Genomic DNA, 16038 nt, shown 5'->3' with positions numbered 1-16038 from the left:
AGAAAAAGGACACAGGAGCCAACCTGAGCAGCCAATGGCCAAACCTGGGACAACATAAGCAAGAAAATAAGTAGAATAGGGTAGTATTAAATTCTAACCCAAGAAATAAAATAAATATTCATATTGCTATAAATAAAATGGCAGAGAAAGAACAAAGCATCCCATAGAAGAACTCCAAGTCAGGTAGAAGGAATGAGTGACTATAGAAAATGGCTGGCTGTCAGTCACAGTGATAATAATTGCTTCAGGCAAGATCCACAGGTGAATATTAAAATTAGCTAGTGAAACTTTAAGAGGAAAACAGGATATTTGTATAGCCTCAAAGTATCTTACCCAAATTATTAATTACTGTGGTGGTTTTAGCCTTTGTTCACAAATTCTTTGATGTTCCTCTATCCAGGAGGTGGAGCTTAGTTTACCTTCTTTTGAATGTAGGCTGGACTTAGTAACTTGCTTCTAACAAGCAGAGTAGGGAAAGTGGCTGTGTGTTAGCCAGAATTGCACCTGTTTCCTCTTTCATTCCTCATTTTTCTGAGTCTTCAAAAGCATTAATGTGTTAAATTTCATGGATGACACAGGGAGATGGTTGATTTTTTTCAGTTCAACTTTTGTTGCAGGAAATACCTCATGCTGAAGAGTTTTGGGATGACTCGACAGTATGGGGCGTCCGCTGCACCAAGACGCTGGCACCCAGTCCTAAGAGCCCAGGAGACTTTACATCTGCTGCACAGCTTGCATCTACTCCTTTCCACAAACTTCCGGTGGACTCAGCACACGCTCTGGAAGATAAAGGTTGTGTAACAATACTTGTATAGGATATAGGTTTATTTTATGTTTTAGAACAAACAGAAAGGCCACTACAGACAGATTAAATAAAAAAGAATGAACATTTATATTTTATTAATTTGATAAGAGTAACAAATAGTAATTTTTAATTCTTGATATTTGTCTACAGATCTCATTACTTTAGAGGCATAGCCAAGTACTAAGAAAATGTTATTTATTTTTAAATATGTTTTTATTGATATTTAGAGAGAGAGGAAGGGAAAGGAATAGAAATAGAAATATCCATGAGAAAGAAACATTAAACGGCTGCCTCCTGCATGCCCCTCTACTGTGTATTAAGCCTACAACTCGAGCATATGCCCTGACTAGAAATTGAACCAGTAACCTCTTGGTTCATGGGCTGACACTCAACCACTAAGTCACACCGCCATGCAGAAAATTTTATTTTTTAGTGATCTGATTTAGTGAGAGTAATGAGAAAACTTAAATAGTCCTTATTTCCCCCAAATGTAATACTTCCTATATCAAGATCTTTGTATATCTGAATTGTACCTTAATATATAACATTTTCATTGAGCACAGTTATTACTTATTAACTGCTGACCTACAAAATATATATGCAATGAGATCTGAAACTACTTTACCTTTTGGAAGACTACTGAATTACTAACCAACTCTTGTCATTGCTGGCACTTTTTTAAAAAAAAGCAATTGTTCACTGAAGCATGCCAGTAAAAGAATTGCCAAGGAATTTCACTCCCCTAGATGGAAGCATATTTGAGCCTGTGGACTTAAAAATGTTTAACTAAAGGGATAAAACTTTTTTGTCGAGTATTAACCCAACATGGTATATTTCTTTTCTGAATTTTAAAGAGAAGGTCAGCTGAAACCTGAAAAATTGCTAAGTATTACCACAAGTTTGCCACTTTAATAAAAAATGTTTTAAAAGTTTTTTTCCCCCTCAAGAAAACTAGCTTAATCAGTTAAGAGCCTTTCAGAACAGTCAAAAATTGGCTACAATTATAGTATTTGCCACTTTGGTTCTATAAATAGGAGCTGATGTTCTAGTTTTAAAAATATTAGCACCTATTTGGTGAGGCAATATCTGATAAAATTTAATCCAGTGTAATATTTGGCTGTATATAGTACTAACATCACTTGGTAGAAGTTTATTCTGTATTTCTGCCCTATCTAGTCTGTTAATAGATGTGTGGGGTTTTTTTAGTTAAAAGGAGTGGCAACTGTTGCCAGGGAGCTTTCTGATGTAAACATACTATATCATTCAATCAACTAAAACAACCGACTGACTGAAAGACACCAAAACCCCTACCCTCCTAAAGCCTGTCAGTCTTTTATATTCGATGTCCTTGTCATCAGGTTCTCCCAAAGCAGCGTGTGGCCTGCCTCCCATACCAGTAACCTCCCATGGTTTGGTCATCCTCCCCATAGTGGACCTGCCCTTCTCCAGGCCCTGTTCTCTGAAGGATTAGATGTATAAAGTTGAAATGCTCACATATATTAGTAGTAGAATGTTTTTTAAAGTCATTTCCCCCCCTTTTAAAAATCTTACCGCACATTTACCATGGAACACTATTTTAAAATTACAACCTAAGTCACTATAAAAAGGAATCCTTGACTTTATAACATAAAATCATGTGTGTACACACGTGTCCACATACGTCTACCTCTAATTTTTTATGTTTCAGAAAATATGATAGCAGCACAGTGCACCCATGTGACTTTGGATTCATGTGAAGAAAACGTGGTGCAACCCTCAAAAGACAGAAAGTTCAGGTATAGTGAGCATGTGGTTCTGTCACTCCATTTTCATTCTAGCTTTGCTTTAAGATGTAATAGAATTCCAGTCCTTAAAGGCTAATAGCATTTTTATGGACTCTCAGCTTTAAGTCCGAAGGCCCTCTCTGTGGATAAATAGAATAATTAACCCTTTGAGTGCCAACCAATATCCTAGGTACTATGCTAAAATTGCCAAGGCATTTTTGCTGATTTTACAGCAGTTTAGGAAAAAAATTATGAATCGCAAGTAAATGAAGTTACATATTCAAAAACTTAAGGAAACCTTTACTACATTTGTTTTCATCTTTGACATATTTAGCAATATTATCATCACTAATAAAAGCAGACTTAGAACTGGACGTCATTTCAAAGCTTTAGGGCTACAAAATTTGAGTAAACTTCATAAAATCGTAGTACCTATAAAAAATTAGGCAGATAAATGCCAGGGGTCAATTTTAGAACTACAAACATTCGGCATCATAAGTAATCTGCACTTAGGTGCCATATGTCAATAAAGAGTGAACTACTAGCATCTAATGGTGACACTGCAGGAGGAACACAATAGTGCTCCCGGCACTCTTGGCGAAAGACAGGAGAAGTGCGATTGCCCTCCCCGGCACTCTAGGGGTTAATCTAAACATGGGGTACATCGGGGCTATGAGAAAAGCAGTGAGGTAGCAGAGAATCCCTGTGGAAAGAGTTTCTGTATCTGATTTCCTCTAATTTGGGGAGCAGAACTGCAGTACTCTTACCAGACAAAGACCCTGTTGCAGAACTGAGCAAACAGAATTCCTTCTCTATACCCATTGTAATTAAGACAATCAATCACTTTCTTTTATGAGGCAGAAGATACAGTGTTTAAACTTAGGAATTGGTGCACAATGCAGACTTACCATACATTAATGTTTTGCAGAAGTAAAATTCCAACATATTTGAGTAGTCTTATAGACACTGAAAGTAGCTATAATCTTTTGAGCATTTATTATATCCCAGAACAGTGGCTATGCTTTTCATAAACTATATCTTTTAATTAACCTTACAGTAACTTCAGTTATAGGAACTAGTCTTTTCTACCATTACAGATGAGGAAACCAGGCCTAGAAGGCTAAATAAATGACCTAAAGTCATACAGCTTCTAATTGGAAGCATGGGACTTGAACCCATATCTCTTATTTTAGAACCCTTGCTCTTACCACTGGACTGTGCTCTTGTTATCAAACTCCCCCCCCCCCTTTTTTTAATTAGAGAAAAGGGATTTCTTTTCTCTGGTACCTTTTTAATACTCTTTTTATTTTTTACTTTATTTTTATTGTTGACACTATTACAGATGTCCCCATCTTCCCCCCTCTTTGTCCACCTCCACCCAGCCTCCTCCCCCTTTCCCTCTGGCCATCACCACACTGTTCTCTGTCTATGGGTTATGCTTATATGTTCTTTGGCTAATCCCTTTGTTTTCTGTGCCCCCCCCTCCCACAGCTGTCAGTCTGTTTCATGTATCCATGCCTCTGTTTCTATTTAGTTTGTCAGTTTATTTTGTTAATTAGATTCCACATATAAGTGAGGTCATATGGTATTTGTCTTTCTCTGACTGGCTTATTTCACTTAGCATAATAATTTTCAGGTTCTTCCATGCTGTCACAAAAGATAAGATTTTCTTCTTTTTTTATGGCTGCATTGTATTCCATTGTGGAAATATACCATGGTTTTTTTTTATTCATTCATTGACTGATGGGCACTTGGGCTGTTTTACAGATCTTGGCTGTTGTAAATAACACTGCGATGAACATAGGGGGTGCATATATTCTTTTAAATTGATGTTTCAGGATTCTTAGGATATATTCCCAGAAGTGGGATCACTGGGTCAAAAGGAAGTTCTATTTTTAATTTTTTGAGGAAACTCCATATTTTTTTCTACAGTGGCTGCACCTGTCTGCATTCCTACCAGCAGTGCATGAGGGTTCCCTTTCTCCACATCCTCACCAGCATTTGTTGTTTGTTGATTTATTGATGATGGTTGCCATTCTGGCAGGTGTGAAGTGATATCTCATAGTGGTTGTAATTTGCATTTTTCTTGAGCATTTTTTCATATGTCTATTGGCCAGCTGTATGTCTTCTTTGGAGAAGTATCTATTCCAGTCCTTTGCCCATTTTTTAATTGGGTTTGTCTTCCTGATGTTGATGTTGAGTTGTATAAGTTCTTTATATATTGGAAATATATATCTTTATATAATTGGAAATTAACCCCTTATCAGATGTATCCTTGGCAAATATGTTCTCCCATGCAATGAGTTCCCTTTTGATTTTGTTGATTTTTTTTTTTTTTTGCTATGTAGAAGCTTTTTAGTTTGCTGTAGTCCCATTTGTTTATTTTTTTTCTTTGTTTCTCTTGTCCGAGGAGACATATCAGCAAAACTATTACTATGAGAGATGTCTGAGATTTTACTGCCCATGTTTTCTTTTAGGATTTTTAAGGTTTTGTAACTTACATTCAAGTCTTTAATCCATTTTGAGTTTATTCTTGTGTATTGTGTAAGTTGGTGGCCTAGTTTCATTTTTTTTGTACCCACCCAATTTTCTCAACACCATTTATTAAAGAGACTGTGTTTACTCCATTGTATGTTCTTGCCTCCTTTTTCAAATACTAATTGACCATATAGGTATAGATTCATTTCTGGGCTCTCTGTTCTGTTTCATTGATCTATATGCCACTCTGCAGGTTGAGTATTGATTTGGGGTTTACAAATAAATTTTAGCATGCACATCCTATATAATATAAACCTAATATGCAAATCAACCGAATGGGGAACTACCGGGCACTATGACACGCACTGACCACCAGGGGGTGGACGCTCAACACAAGAACTGTTCCCTGGTGGTCAGTGCGCTCCCACAGAGGGAGTGCCGCTCAGCCAGAAAGAAGCCCAGCTCACGGCTGGCGAGCGCAGCAGCAGTGGCCAGAGCCTCTCCTGCCTCCAAGGCAGCACTAAAGGCCCCTTGGGGGATGTCCGACTGCTGGGAGCGGGCTAGGCAGGTGGACATCCCCTGAGGAGTCCTGGACTGCGAGAGGGCGCAGGCTGGCCTGAGGGACACCGCCGCCCTCTCCCCCCCAGTGCAAGAATGTCATGCACCGGCCTCTATTGAATTCATAAATTTGGAATCCATGAGTAATGAGGTTGAATGTGCAGATGTATATGTGTGTAAAAATGTACCAGTGTTGGGTTGTTGGATTGCAGTTCACACTTTCTGTTTATTTCATTGTTATAAAAGAAGGTATTTTGGATAAAGATAAGTGTTCAATCTTGGTGACAGTACTGATGCTCATATAATAGCTTGGGGGGTATAAACTGGTTCCTCTCAATGTTCCCTACTAAAGAATATTCCCTGTATTACCTACCAACTTATCGAATATATTACCACATCTTTGATTTATTTCTAATCATATGGTACTAGCTGTGTATTTGTATATTTTTGTTTTGTCTGAAGAAAATGCTTTATTCAACTTTGTGAAGCAATTTTGGAATATCATTCCTAGAATGAAAAGGAAACTGCTTTGTGAGACTTTCATGTGGTCAAATCTAGTAGTCTTGTAATCACGTGGTGTTTAGTTTCCTCCTCTCTCATTCTTTTCACACATCCAGTCCAATTCAAGAGAAAAGCCCAGAAGCAGCATTCCCCATCAGTGCATCTTCAGCATCCTTACTGCATCCGAGCCAGCCAGCTGCAGGTGGCATGCTGACCAGCGAGGCAGAGCAGAACCTGAAAGCTTGTACACTCACAGATACTAACCTTCCTGTTGTGCGGGAGCCATCGGACACCAGTGCTGGACTCCAGGCAGAATGGGTGCAGCCTCGGTCACTTGGGAGTGTCGATACTGCAAGTATGAACAGAGTCTCAGTCTTCATTGTACCCCCGAATAAGGACAGTCGCCTAGTAAAAGCTGCTTCTTGAAAAGCTCAAAGAGCAGGGACTCAAATGTCATTCAGAAAGAATTTGCATACTTTATCACATTTGCTGATGCTAGAGGGCTAGTTCATCCATTTTAATTTAATTTAATTTTTTTCTTAATCCTACCCCAAGGATATCTTCCATTGATTCTTTTTTTAGAGAGAGTGAAAGAGAGAGGGAGAGACACAAAGAGTGAAACATCAGTGTGAGAGAGACATGTCAATTAGTTGCCTCCCGCACGGGCCAGGGATCAAGCCTGCAATTGAGGTACATGCCCTTGACCAGAATCATACCTGCAACCCTAAGGGTCGATGTTCTATCCACTGAACAAGACTGGCTAGGGCCATCCATTTTGATTTTAGAAAGTGTCAAAAATATCTGTTGGAAGAGGAAATTGGACTTGGAGGTCATACTATGTGTTAAGCGTTTAATGTAATACTGTTGTCTCCATTTTACAGAAAAGTAACCAGGTTCAGGGTTAAGAGATCCACAAACCCAGGCTGCACAAAAACATTTTACATAATGGTTAGAAGCCCAGCCTCTGGAGATAGACTGGCTAGGTTCTAATCCTGGCTCCCCCTCCTATGAGGTCATGTGATCTTAGCTGAGATTATTTCAGTCCTCTGTGGCCTTTCTGTAAAGTGGCAATGATGCTAGTACCTACTTAGTCTTATAGTAAGGACCAAGTAAGTTACTAACTGTAAAGTACTCAGAACAGTGTCCCACGTAGGCTTAGCACTAAGTAAATGTTGATGCTGGATTAGGCTTGATCACTGCCACTAACTTTTTCCTTCCCTTTAGAAATGATTTCTCTTTTGTGAACCCAAAATATATCATACATACAAATTGCACATAGGTAGCGTACATATTAAAAGGCAGCATCTTTTGCCCTGCCCAAGTGGCTCGGTTGGAGGGTCGTCCCATATACCAGATAGGTTGGGAGTTCAGTCCCACGTTGGGGCATGTACAAGAAGGAACTGATTGATTTTTCTCTCACATTGAGGTTTCTCTCTCTAAAATCAATAAATGTATCCTCAGGTTAGATTTTTTTTTAAAGGCAACATCTTTTGTAGACATAAGTGAAAAAGCAATTTAGAGAATATATATCGGAGCATATTAGAAGTACCTAACTAATATGCAAGTCTTCCTTTAAGACATGTACCCATAATTGCGCTAAAGGCAGTATCTAGCAGTTCCCAATGAGTGAAACAGGTGCCTCTGGTGTTTTCCTTTGTCTCAACTGAATATTGGTCTAATTATAGATCTAAAATGATAATGAACTATACAGAACCATTCATTTTGACTTTTGAAAATGGTTTTTATTATTTGAATCAGTGCTCTTTACAGGTGAGGCTTTTGAAAGCTTATTTAATGCATGTCTCCACTTGCTTTATTTGTAATATCTTAGGTACTAACTTTATTATTTATTTATTTATTTTTTGTCCCCATTTCTTTAAGGCTTCACTGTTGAGAATCCATGGGATGATCGATTGATTTTCAAACTTCTGTCCGGGCTTTCTCAACCAGTGCACTCCAGTCCAAATGCTTTCGAGTGGCAGTGTAAACTTCCTGCCATCAAGCCCAAGACTGAGTTTCAGCTGGGTAAGAACTATGTGGTAGTAACTTTAAACTCTTATTTCTCTGTGGGAAGTTTGTGGTGACCCGTGTTGTGTGATTTTGCTTCTGGCACCACCATCACCTTGGGAAGGGTATTAAGCCATAACAGTAGGTAACATTTTTATTGCTATCGGGGCTCTAACGTCTAGAAGGCCAGTTGACAATACCTATCAAAATTAAAAATGCACATACTTTTAGATGCAGACATCACTTCTAAGGATTTCCCACAGATATACTGCATATATTCCAAATAACATGTGCATGTAAAAGCAGCAGGTTGGAAGCTACATAGGTGCCAGTGGGGACTGCTTCAATAAATAACTGGATATCTCTGTAGTGAAATGCAGCTCTCTGTACTTATAGGGGATGGCCTCCAAAACATGCTGTTAAGAAAAAGGGCAGACTAGTACTATGTACTGCTCTTGTTTTAAAATATTTTTATTGATTTCAGAGAGGACAGGAGAGGGAGAGAGATAGAAACATCAATGATGAGAGAGAATCATTGATTGGCTACCTCCTGCATGCCCCACACTGGGGATAGAGCCTGCAACCCAGACATGTGCCCTGAATAGGAATCAAACTGTGACCTCTGGTTCATAGGTTGACGCTCAACCACTGAGCCACGCTGGCTGGCTGCTTTTTGTTTCTTAAAAAGATCATGTCTATATACATATTTGATAGTATTTCCAGATAACTTTTGAAAGGTACTCAAAACTAATAAAAATGGGAGTGGGAAACAGTGGCTGTGGATAACAATGGGAATAACATTCTAACAACATACTTTCCATACATAATACACAGACTCCTTTATTAACATTTTGTTTTAGTGCAGAACATTTGTTGAAGTTGATGAGCCAATATTGTTACATTATTATTAACTAAAGTTTATATTAGGGTTCTCTTCCTTAGTATTGTTTTGAGAAATGTGAAATGATGTGTATCCATCATTACAATATCATACAGTGTAGTTTCACTGCCCTAAACCTGCCCTGTGCTCACCTAAAACCCTGCCAACCACCCATCTTTTTACTACTGTCTCCATAGTTTTGCCTTTTCAAGAATGTTATATAGTTAAATCATATAGTATGTAGACATTTTTGATTGGCTTCTTTCACTAAGCAATATGCATTTTTAAGATCCCTCCATGTCTTTTAATGGCATAATAGCTCTTTTCAGTTGCTGAGTAATAATTCACTGTATGAATGCACCGTCACTTATTTATTCATTCACCTATTGTAGGCTATCTTGTCTGTTTCTGAGTTTTGGGCAATTACGAGTAAAGCTGCAGTAAACATCCCAGTGCAGGTTTTGTGTGGACATAAGTTTTCAGTTCATTTGGGTAAATATCAAGGAGTTTGATTGCTGTATTACATCATAAGAATATGTTTACATTGTCTTCCAGAAGGATTTTACCATTTTCCATTCCCACCAGCAAAAATGAGAGTTCTGTTGCTCCCATCCTCACAGCATTTGATAGTGTCAGTGTTTTCGGTTTTAGCTATATTAATAGATGTGCATTATTGTTTTTAATTTGCCTAATGACATGATATTGAACATTTTTATATGTTTATTTGCCATCTCTATATTTTCTTTGGTGAGTTATAAATCTTTGGCCCCTTTTTAAATGGGATTGTTCATTTTCTTAGTGTTGAGTAAAAGAGTTTGTTGTATTTTTTAGATAATAGTGTTTTATCAGATAAGTGTTTTGCAAAGATTTTCTTTCAGTCTCTGACTTTGTTTTTCATTCTATTTTTCATTCATTTCTTTCACAGACCATGCTTTTTTCAAATGTTTTTTTCTTTTCCTTTTATTGATTTTAGAGAGAGAGGGAGACGTGGAGGGAGATAGAAATGTCAGTCAGCTGCCTCCTGCATGCCCCCTACTGGGGATCAAGGCTCTAACCCAGGCATGTGCCCTGACCAGGAATCAAACTGGCAACCTCCTGGTGCATGGGACAAAGGCCAATCAACTGAGCCACACCAACCACGGCACACAGATTATGCTTTTGTTGTTATCTAAGAGGTCATTGACAAATCCAAGGTCACCTAGATTTTCTCTATATTGTCTTCTGGGTCTTTTATTTGATAGTTCTGTGTTTTACATTTAGATGTATGATCCATTTTGACTGAACTTTTGTGAAAAGTTCTGTATCTAGATTTATTTTTGCAAGTTGATGTTCAGTTATTCTATCACCATTTGTTGAAAAGACTCTCCTTTCTTAATTGAATTACCTTTGCTTCCTTGTCAGTGAGCAGCTGACTATATTTGTTTGGGTCTGTTTCTGGGTCTATTTCTGTCTGTCCATTGACCTATTTGTCTATCCTTTCACCAATACCACAGTGTCCTGATTATGGTAGCTTGATGTTGGTGTTGGGTAGTGTCAGCTCTTTGATTTGTTATTCTTCAATATTGTGCTGGCTATTCTGGGTCTTTTTCCTCTCCATGTAAAGTTTAGAATCACTTTGTCAATATCCATGAAATATTACATTGAATCTATATTATCAAGATGGGAAGAATAACAACTTGACAGTTTTATGTCTTCCTGTTCATGTACATGAAATATCTCTATTTAAATCTTTGATTTTTTTCATCAGAGTTTTGTCATTTTCCTCATATAGATCTTGTACTTTTTTTATGTTTGGTTTTTTGTGTGGTTTTTTGTTAATCCTCACTTGAGGAAATTTTTTTTTGTTTTTCATTCCTTTTTTTAGAGTGAAAGGGAGGAGAGAGGAAAAGGAGGAGAGAGAAAAACCAGTGTTGTTTGCCTCGATTGGTTGCCTCGCACCTGTCCCCCATTTGGGGCATAGGCTTGAACTACAACCAAGGCACATGCCCTTAACTGGGACTCGAACCCTCAATCCTTTGGTATGTGGGCCAATGCTCTAACTGCAGAGCAACGCTGGCCAGGGCAGATCTTGTACATATTTTGTTAGATTTATACCTAAGTGTTTTAATAAGCTTTGCATACCTGGAGTGAAATGTTAATGGTATTGTGTTTTTAATTTCAAATTGTATTTATTCATCTCGGTACATAGGAAAGCAACTGACTTTTGTACATTAACCTTGTATCCTGCAACATAGCTATAATCACTTATTAGCTACAGATTTTTGTTGATTCTTTGAGATTTTTCTGGATAGACAATACTGCTGTCATCTGTGTACAAAGACTATTTTATTTCTTCTACCCCAGTTTGTATGCCTCTTATTTCCTTTTTTTCACCTATTGCATTAACTAGGACTTTGAGTATAATGTTTAATAGGAATAATGAGAAGAGATATCCTCACCTTATTCCTGATCTTAGTGGGGAAACATATATATAATTTCTCACCAGTAAGTATGATGCTAGCAGTAGGTTTTTTGTAGATTTTCTTTATCAAGTTGAGGAAGTGCCCCTCTATTCCTAGTTTGCAGGGAATTGTTATCATGATTGAATGTTGAATTTTATTAAATATTTTTTCTGCAGCTATTGATATGACCATATGATTTTTATTTTTAGTCTGTTTATGTGATCAATTACTTTAACTGATTTTTTAATGTATAGTTAGCCTTGCATACCTGAATTAAATCCCACATGGTTGTGGTGTATAATTTTTTTCTACATTTTTTTGGATTTGATTTGCTAATATTTTGTTGAGAATTTTTGCCTCTGTGTTCTTAAGAGATATTGATTTTTAGTTTTCTTTTTTAAATTTTTAAAATATACTTTATTGATCTTTTACAAAGAGGAAGGAAGAGGGATAGAGAGTTAGAAACATCGATCAGCTGCCTCTTGCACACCCACTACTGGGGATGTGCCCACAACAAAGGAAATGCCCTTGACCGGAATCGAACCTGGGACCCTTCAGTCCGCAGACTGACGCTCTATCCACTGAGCCAAACCGGTTAGGGCTAGTTTTCTTTTCTTGTAATGTGTTTGCCTGGTTTGGTATTAGGGTAATGCTGACCTCATAGAATGGGTTAATAAGTTTTTCCTCTGCTTCTATCCTTTGAAAGATATTGTAGAGAATTGGTGTAATTTCTTCCTTTGTTTGGTAAAATTCACCAGTGAAACCATCTGGGCTTGGTGCTTTCTGTTTAAAAAGGCTATTAATTATTGATTCAATTTTTTTACTAGATATAGGCATACTCAGATTGTCTATTCCTGTGTGAATTGTGGTACATTGTTTCTTTCAAAGAATTGGTACATTTTATCTAGGTTATCAAGTTTGTGGGCATAGAATTGCTCCTAGTATTCCTTTATTATCCTTTTAATGTTCATAGAATCTGTAGTGATGCCTCTGTTTCATTTCATTGATAATAGTAACATGTTCACTTTTGATATTAATATTGTGTGTCCTCTCTTTTTCTTAGGTAACCTGGGTATGGGCTTATTGTCTTTATTGATCTTTTTAAAGAATTAAAATAATTAGCTTTGGGGTTTTTTTATATTCTCTATTGATTTTCTGTTTTCAATTTCTTTTATTGATTTTTGTTTTTCTCTAGTTCTTTTTTTCCTTCTGCTTTCTTTGGATTTAGTTAATAATTGTGATAAAGTCGTGCCCCCCCCTCCCCCCCCACTTTGACATGTCTGTGTCCTCAGGTTCTTTGCTGGTCTATATTGATCACCTTCTTGGAGAAGGCGCTTTTGCCCAAGTTTATGAAGTTACCCATGGAGATGTGAAGGATACCAAAAGTAAACAGAAATTTGTTTTGAAGGTAAGTGATCTGGGCAGCTTTTTGTTTGCTAGAGAACTGCCTTTTAGAGCTTTTCTTTTCTAAGACTGGCGGTTTCTTTCATTTAGGTTTATAGCCCCCATTTAAGAACCAAAATTATCCTACATGGACTCAGAATTGCCACTAAAATTATGTTGCAGCAGGTTCCATAATGCAGCAACACCGCACAGCTTGTCATCACTTCCCACCCATGTCTTTCATTGGGATAGAAATTGCTTTCCTGCCATCATTTCCAGACTGTGAGACTGGATTTGAATGTGACACACCTGGTTTGCAGGTCCAGAAGCCCGCCAATGCCTGGGAATTCTACATTGGGACCCAGCTAATGGAGAGACTATCACCCAGTGAGCGACACATGTTTATCAAGTTCTATTCTGCCCACTTCTTCCAGGATGGCAGCGTATTAGTGGGAGATCTCTACAGCTATGGAACATTACTGGTAAGTGTATTCACATTGATGATGTGGATATGAATCTGAAGTTCTTTATCTTATGCCTTGCACATACCTTATATAGTTGGAGCTTTTATTGGAGTGGTAGGCTGGGGCAAAGCTCTTGACTTGAAATTTCATTGATCCTGTGTACCCAACTCATGATTCCACTTTCCATTGTTTTTAGAATGCTATCAATCTCTATAAAAACACCCCTGAGAAAGTGATGCCTCAAGCTCTAGTGCTTTCCTTTGCTATAAGAATGCTGCACATGATTGAACAAGTCCACAGCTGCGAGATCATCCATGGAGACATTAAGCCAGACAACTTCATACTTGGAAGCAGGCAAGTACTGTGTTTTTAACAGGGCTCTCCTCTTACCATTTGCCTAGCAGACTTTTTTTATTGTGCTCATGCGGCCTGGCCTTGTTTGTGTTTAATACAGATTTTTGGAACAGGACAGAGAAGATGATAATTTATCTGATGGCTTGGCACTTATTGACCTGGGTCAGAGTATAGATATGAAACTTTTTCCAAAAGGAACTACATTTACAGCAAAGTGTGAAACGTCCGGTTTTCAATGTACTGAGATGCTCAGTAACAAACCGTGGAACTACCAGGTATAAGAGTTAACATGAGAGATTTGGAAACATTTTTCTTAATTATATAACAACTTAATTATATTTTCAAAATGAATTTGAGCATCTAGTTAGTATGAGCTGCTCTAGTCTCCTATTCTGGGCTTTAGGCCATGCTTGAGTGTTATGTTCAGTTATGAGCACATTCCACGAGGCTTTGGAGTGCAGTGAGAGCAGAGGGTGGGGTCCCAGGGCCAGGAGTTAGGAGGCCTTCCAAACTGTCCTTGGGGGAGGGGATTTCTTTTGCCTCTGGGTGACAAAAGAAAGGAAGGACTTAGAAGGACACAACAGCTCAAGGAGAACAGAGCTTCAGGGGACAGTGGGTGATCTGTCCATGGAAGTTTCCACCAAAGCCTAGACAGGCATTCAGTAGGGCACATCAGTGGGATACAGAACATATGATGTCCAGATTCTTCAAAAGTAACTTCTTGTGACTGTGTAGCTTGCTGAGTAAGTTAGACATTTTAATATACTGGTGTGTGAATTAGTATTTTAGATATATAGACCTATATTTTCTTTGTAGATTGATTACTTTGGAGTTGCTGCAACCGTGTACTGCATGCTTTTTGGCTCTTACATGAAATTGAAAAATGAAGGAGGAGTCTGGAAGCCTGAAGGTCTTTTTAGAAGGTGGGTATTAGCACTAGTACCACCGTGAGGAGAGAATAAATATGCTGGTGTGTTGAGTTCCATCTCAAGGGGTAATGGATCTCTGCCTGCGTGGAAAACAAATGCCTTGGCAAGTATGGTGACATGGCACAGTCCTGGGTGCTGGGTACAGTGAGCAAGTTCCACAGCTTCATTACTTTGTTCTCATCTGAGACAGTGTGGCAGCCAGGGCCCTCCTAGAAGCAATGAAAACCCTGGCTGAATGGTTGCCTCCTGTACACACCAATCACCTGGTGTTACCAAGCCTCCACTTGTTGCTTGTTTGTCCTCTTGCCTGTGGAAATGGAAATTATAATCCTCCTGCGTACCTAGATGTTTATTATAAGAAGCAAGAGAAATAATGCATGCAAAAGTGCTTTGTAAATTATAGAGTAATATGATGAGGCAACTATCCATCACAAGGTAGGGTTTTAAGTCCCACCCCTGCATGACTGTAGTATTTCTGAGACTGTTTTCTCATCTGTAAAATCACAATGGCAATTAATGATTGACTAGGATTCTTCCTTTCAACATAGATGACTCTCTTAATATAATGTGTGAATCAACTATTGGTAATGTTTAAGCTGAGCATTCAGTACAAGTATACTCATTATATATTTATTAGAGGCCCAATGCACGAAATTTGTGCTGGAGAGGGGAAGGGCCTCAGCCCGGCCTGTGCCCTCTCACATTCTGGGACCCCTGGGTGATGTCCGACTGCCAGTTTAGATCGGGCCTAAACTGGCAGTCGGGCATTCCTCTCGCAATCCGGGACCCCTTGCTCCTGACCGCCTGCCTGCTCGCTCCTTACCACTTGGCTCCCCACTCCTTACCGCTGCTGCGGAGGCAGGAAAGGCTCCCACAACTGCTGCTGTGCTTGCCAGCCTGGCTTCTGGCTGAGCAGCACTCCCACTGTGGGAGCACACTGACCACCAGGGGGCAGCTCCTGCATTGAATGTCTGCCCTCTGGTGGTCAGTGCATGTCATAGCGACCGGTTGTTCTGGTTGTTCTGCTGTAAGGGTCACTGAGCTTTTATTATATAGGACTAGAGGCCCGGTGCACAAAAATTTGTGCACTCGGGGGGCGGAGGGAGGGGGGTAACCCAGCCCGGCCTGTGCCCTCTCCAAGTCTGGGACCCCTCGGGAGATAACGACCTGCTGGCTTAGGCCTGCTCCTGGGTGGCAGAGGGCAGGCCCAATCCCTAAGTGCAGCCCCTGGTCAGGCTCAGAGCAGGGCCGATTGGGGAGTTGGGGCGCCGCCCCGTCATGCACAGAGCAGGGCGGATCGGGAGGTTGCGATGCCACCCTCAGTCACGCTCAGGGTAGGGCCGATTGGGGGGTTGGGGCACCGCCCCCTGTCACACTCAAGGCAGGGTCGATGGGGAGGTTGCGGCGCCAACCCCTGTCACGCACAGAGCAGGGCCAATCAGGGGGTTGGGCGCTGCCCCCTGTCACGCACAGAG

General features: G+C 39.4%; 1 protein-coding gene across 1 annotated transcript in view; it reads left to right on the top strand.

Annotated features, from left to right (window-relative positions):
- Window positions 1–16038, top strand: part of BUB1 (BUB1 mitotic checkpoint serine/threonine kinase) — a 44262-nt gene that overhangs the window by 24692 nt on the left and 3532 nt on the right. Inside the window, exons 16-24 of the mRNA XM_014542687.1 lie at window positions 618–792; window positions 2493–2580; window positions 6222–6460; window positions 7987–8130; window positions 12726–12841; window positions 13137–13298; window positions 13477–13634; window positions 13735–13909; window positions 14451–14557. Coding sequence (XP_014398173.1) covers window positions 618–792; window positions 2493–2580; window positions 6222–6460; window positions 7987–8130; window positions 12726–12841; window positions 13137–13298; window positions 13477–13634; window positions 13735–13909; window positions 14451–14557 — 1364 coding nt within the window. The remainder of the gene's footprint in view (window positions 1–617; window positions 793–2492; window positions 2581–6221; window positions 6461–7986; window positions 8131–12725; window positions 12842–13136; window positions 13299–13476; window positions 13635–13734; window positions 13910–14450; window positions 14558–16038) is intronic.

This window comes from Myotis brandtii, unplaced genomic scaffold (genome assembly GCF_000412655.1).
Source record: "Myotis brandtii unplaced genomic scaffold, ASM41265v1 scaffold1085, whole genome shotgun sequence".
NCBI lineage: Eukaryota > Metazoa > Chordata > Mammalia > Chiroptera > Vespertilionidae > Myotis > Myotis brandtii.
This window is presented reverse-complemented; position numbering and strand designations above follow the sequence as displayed.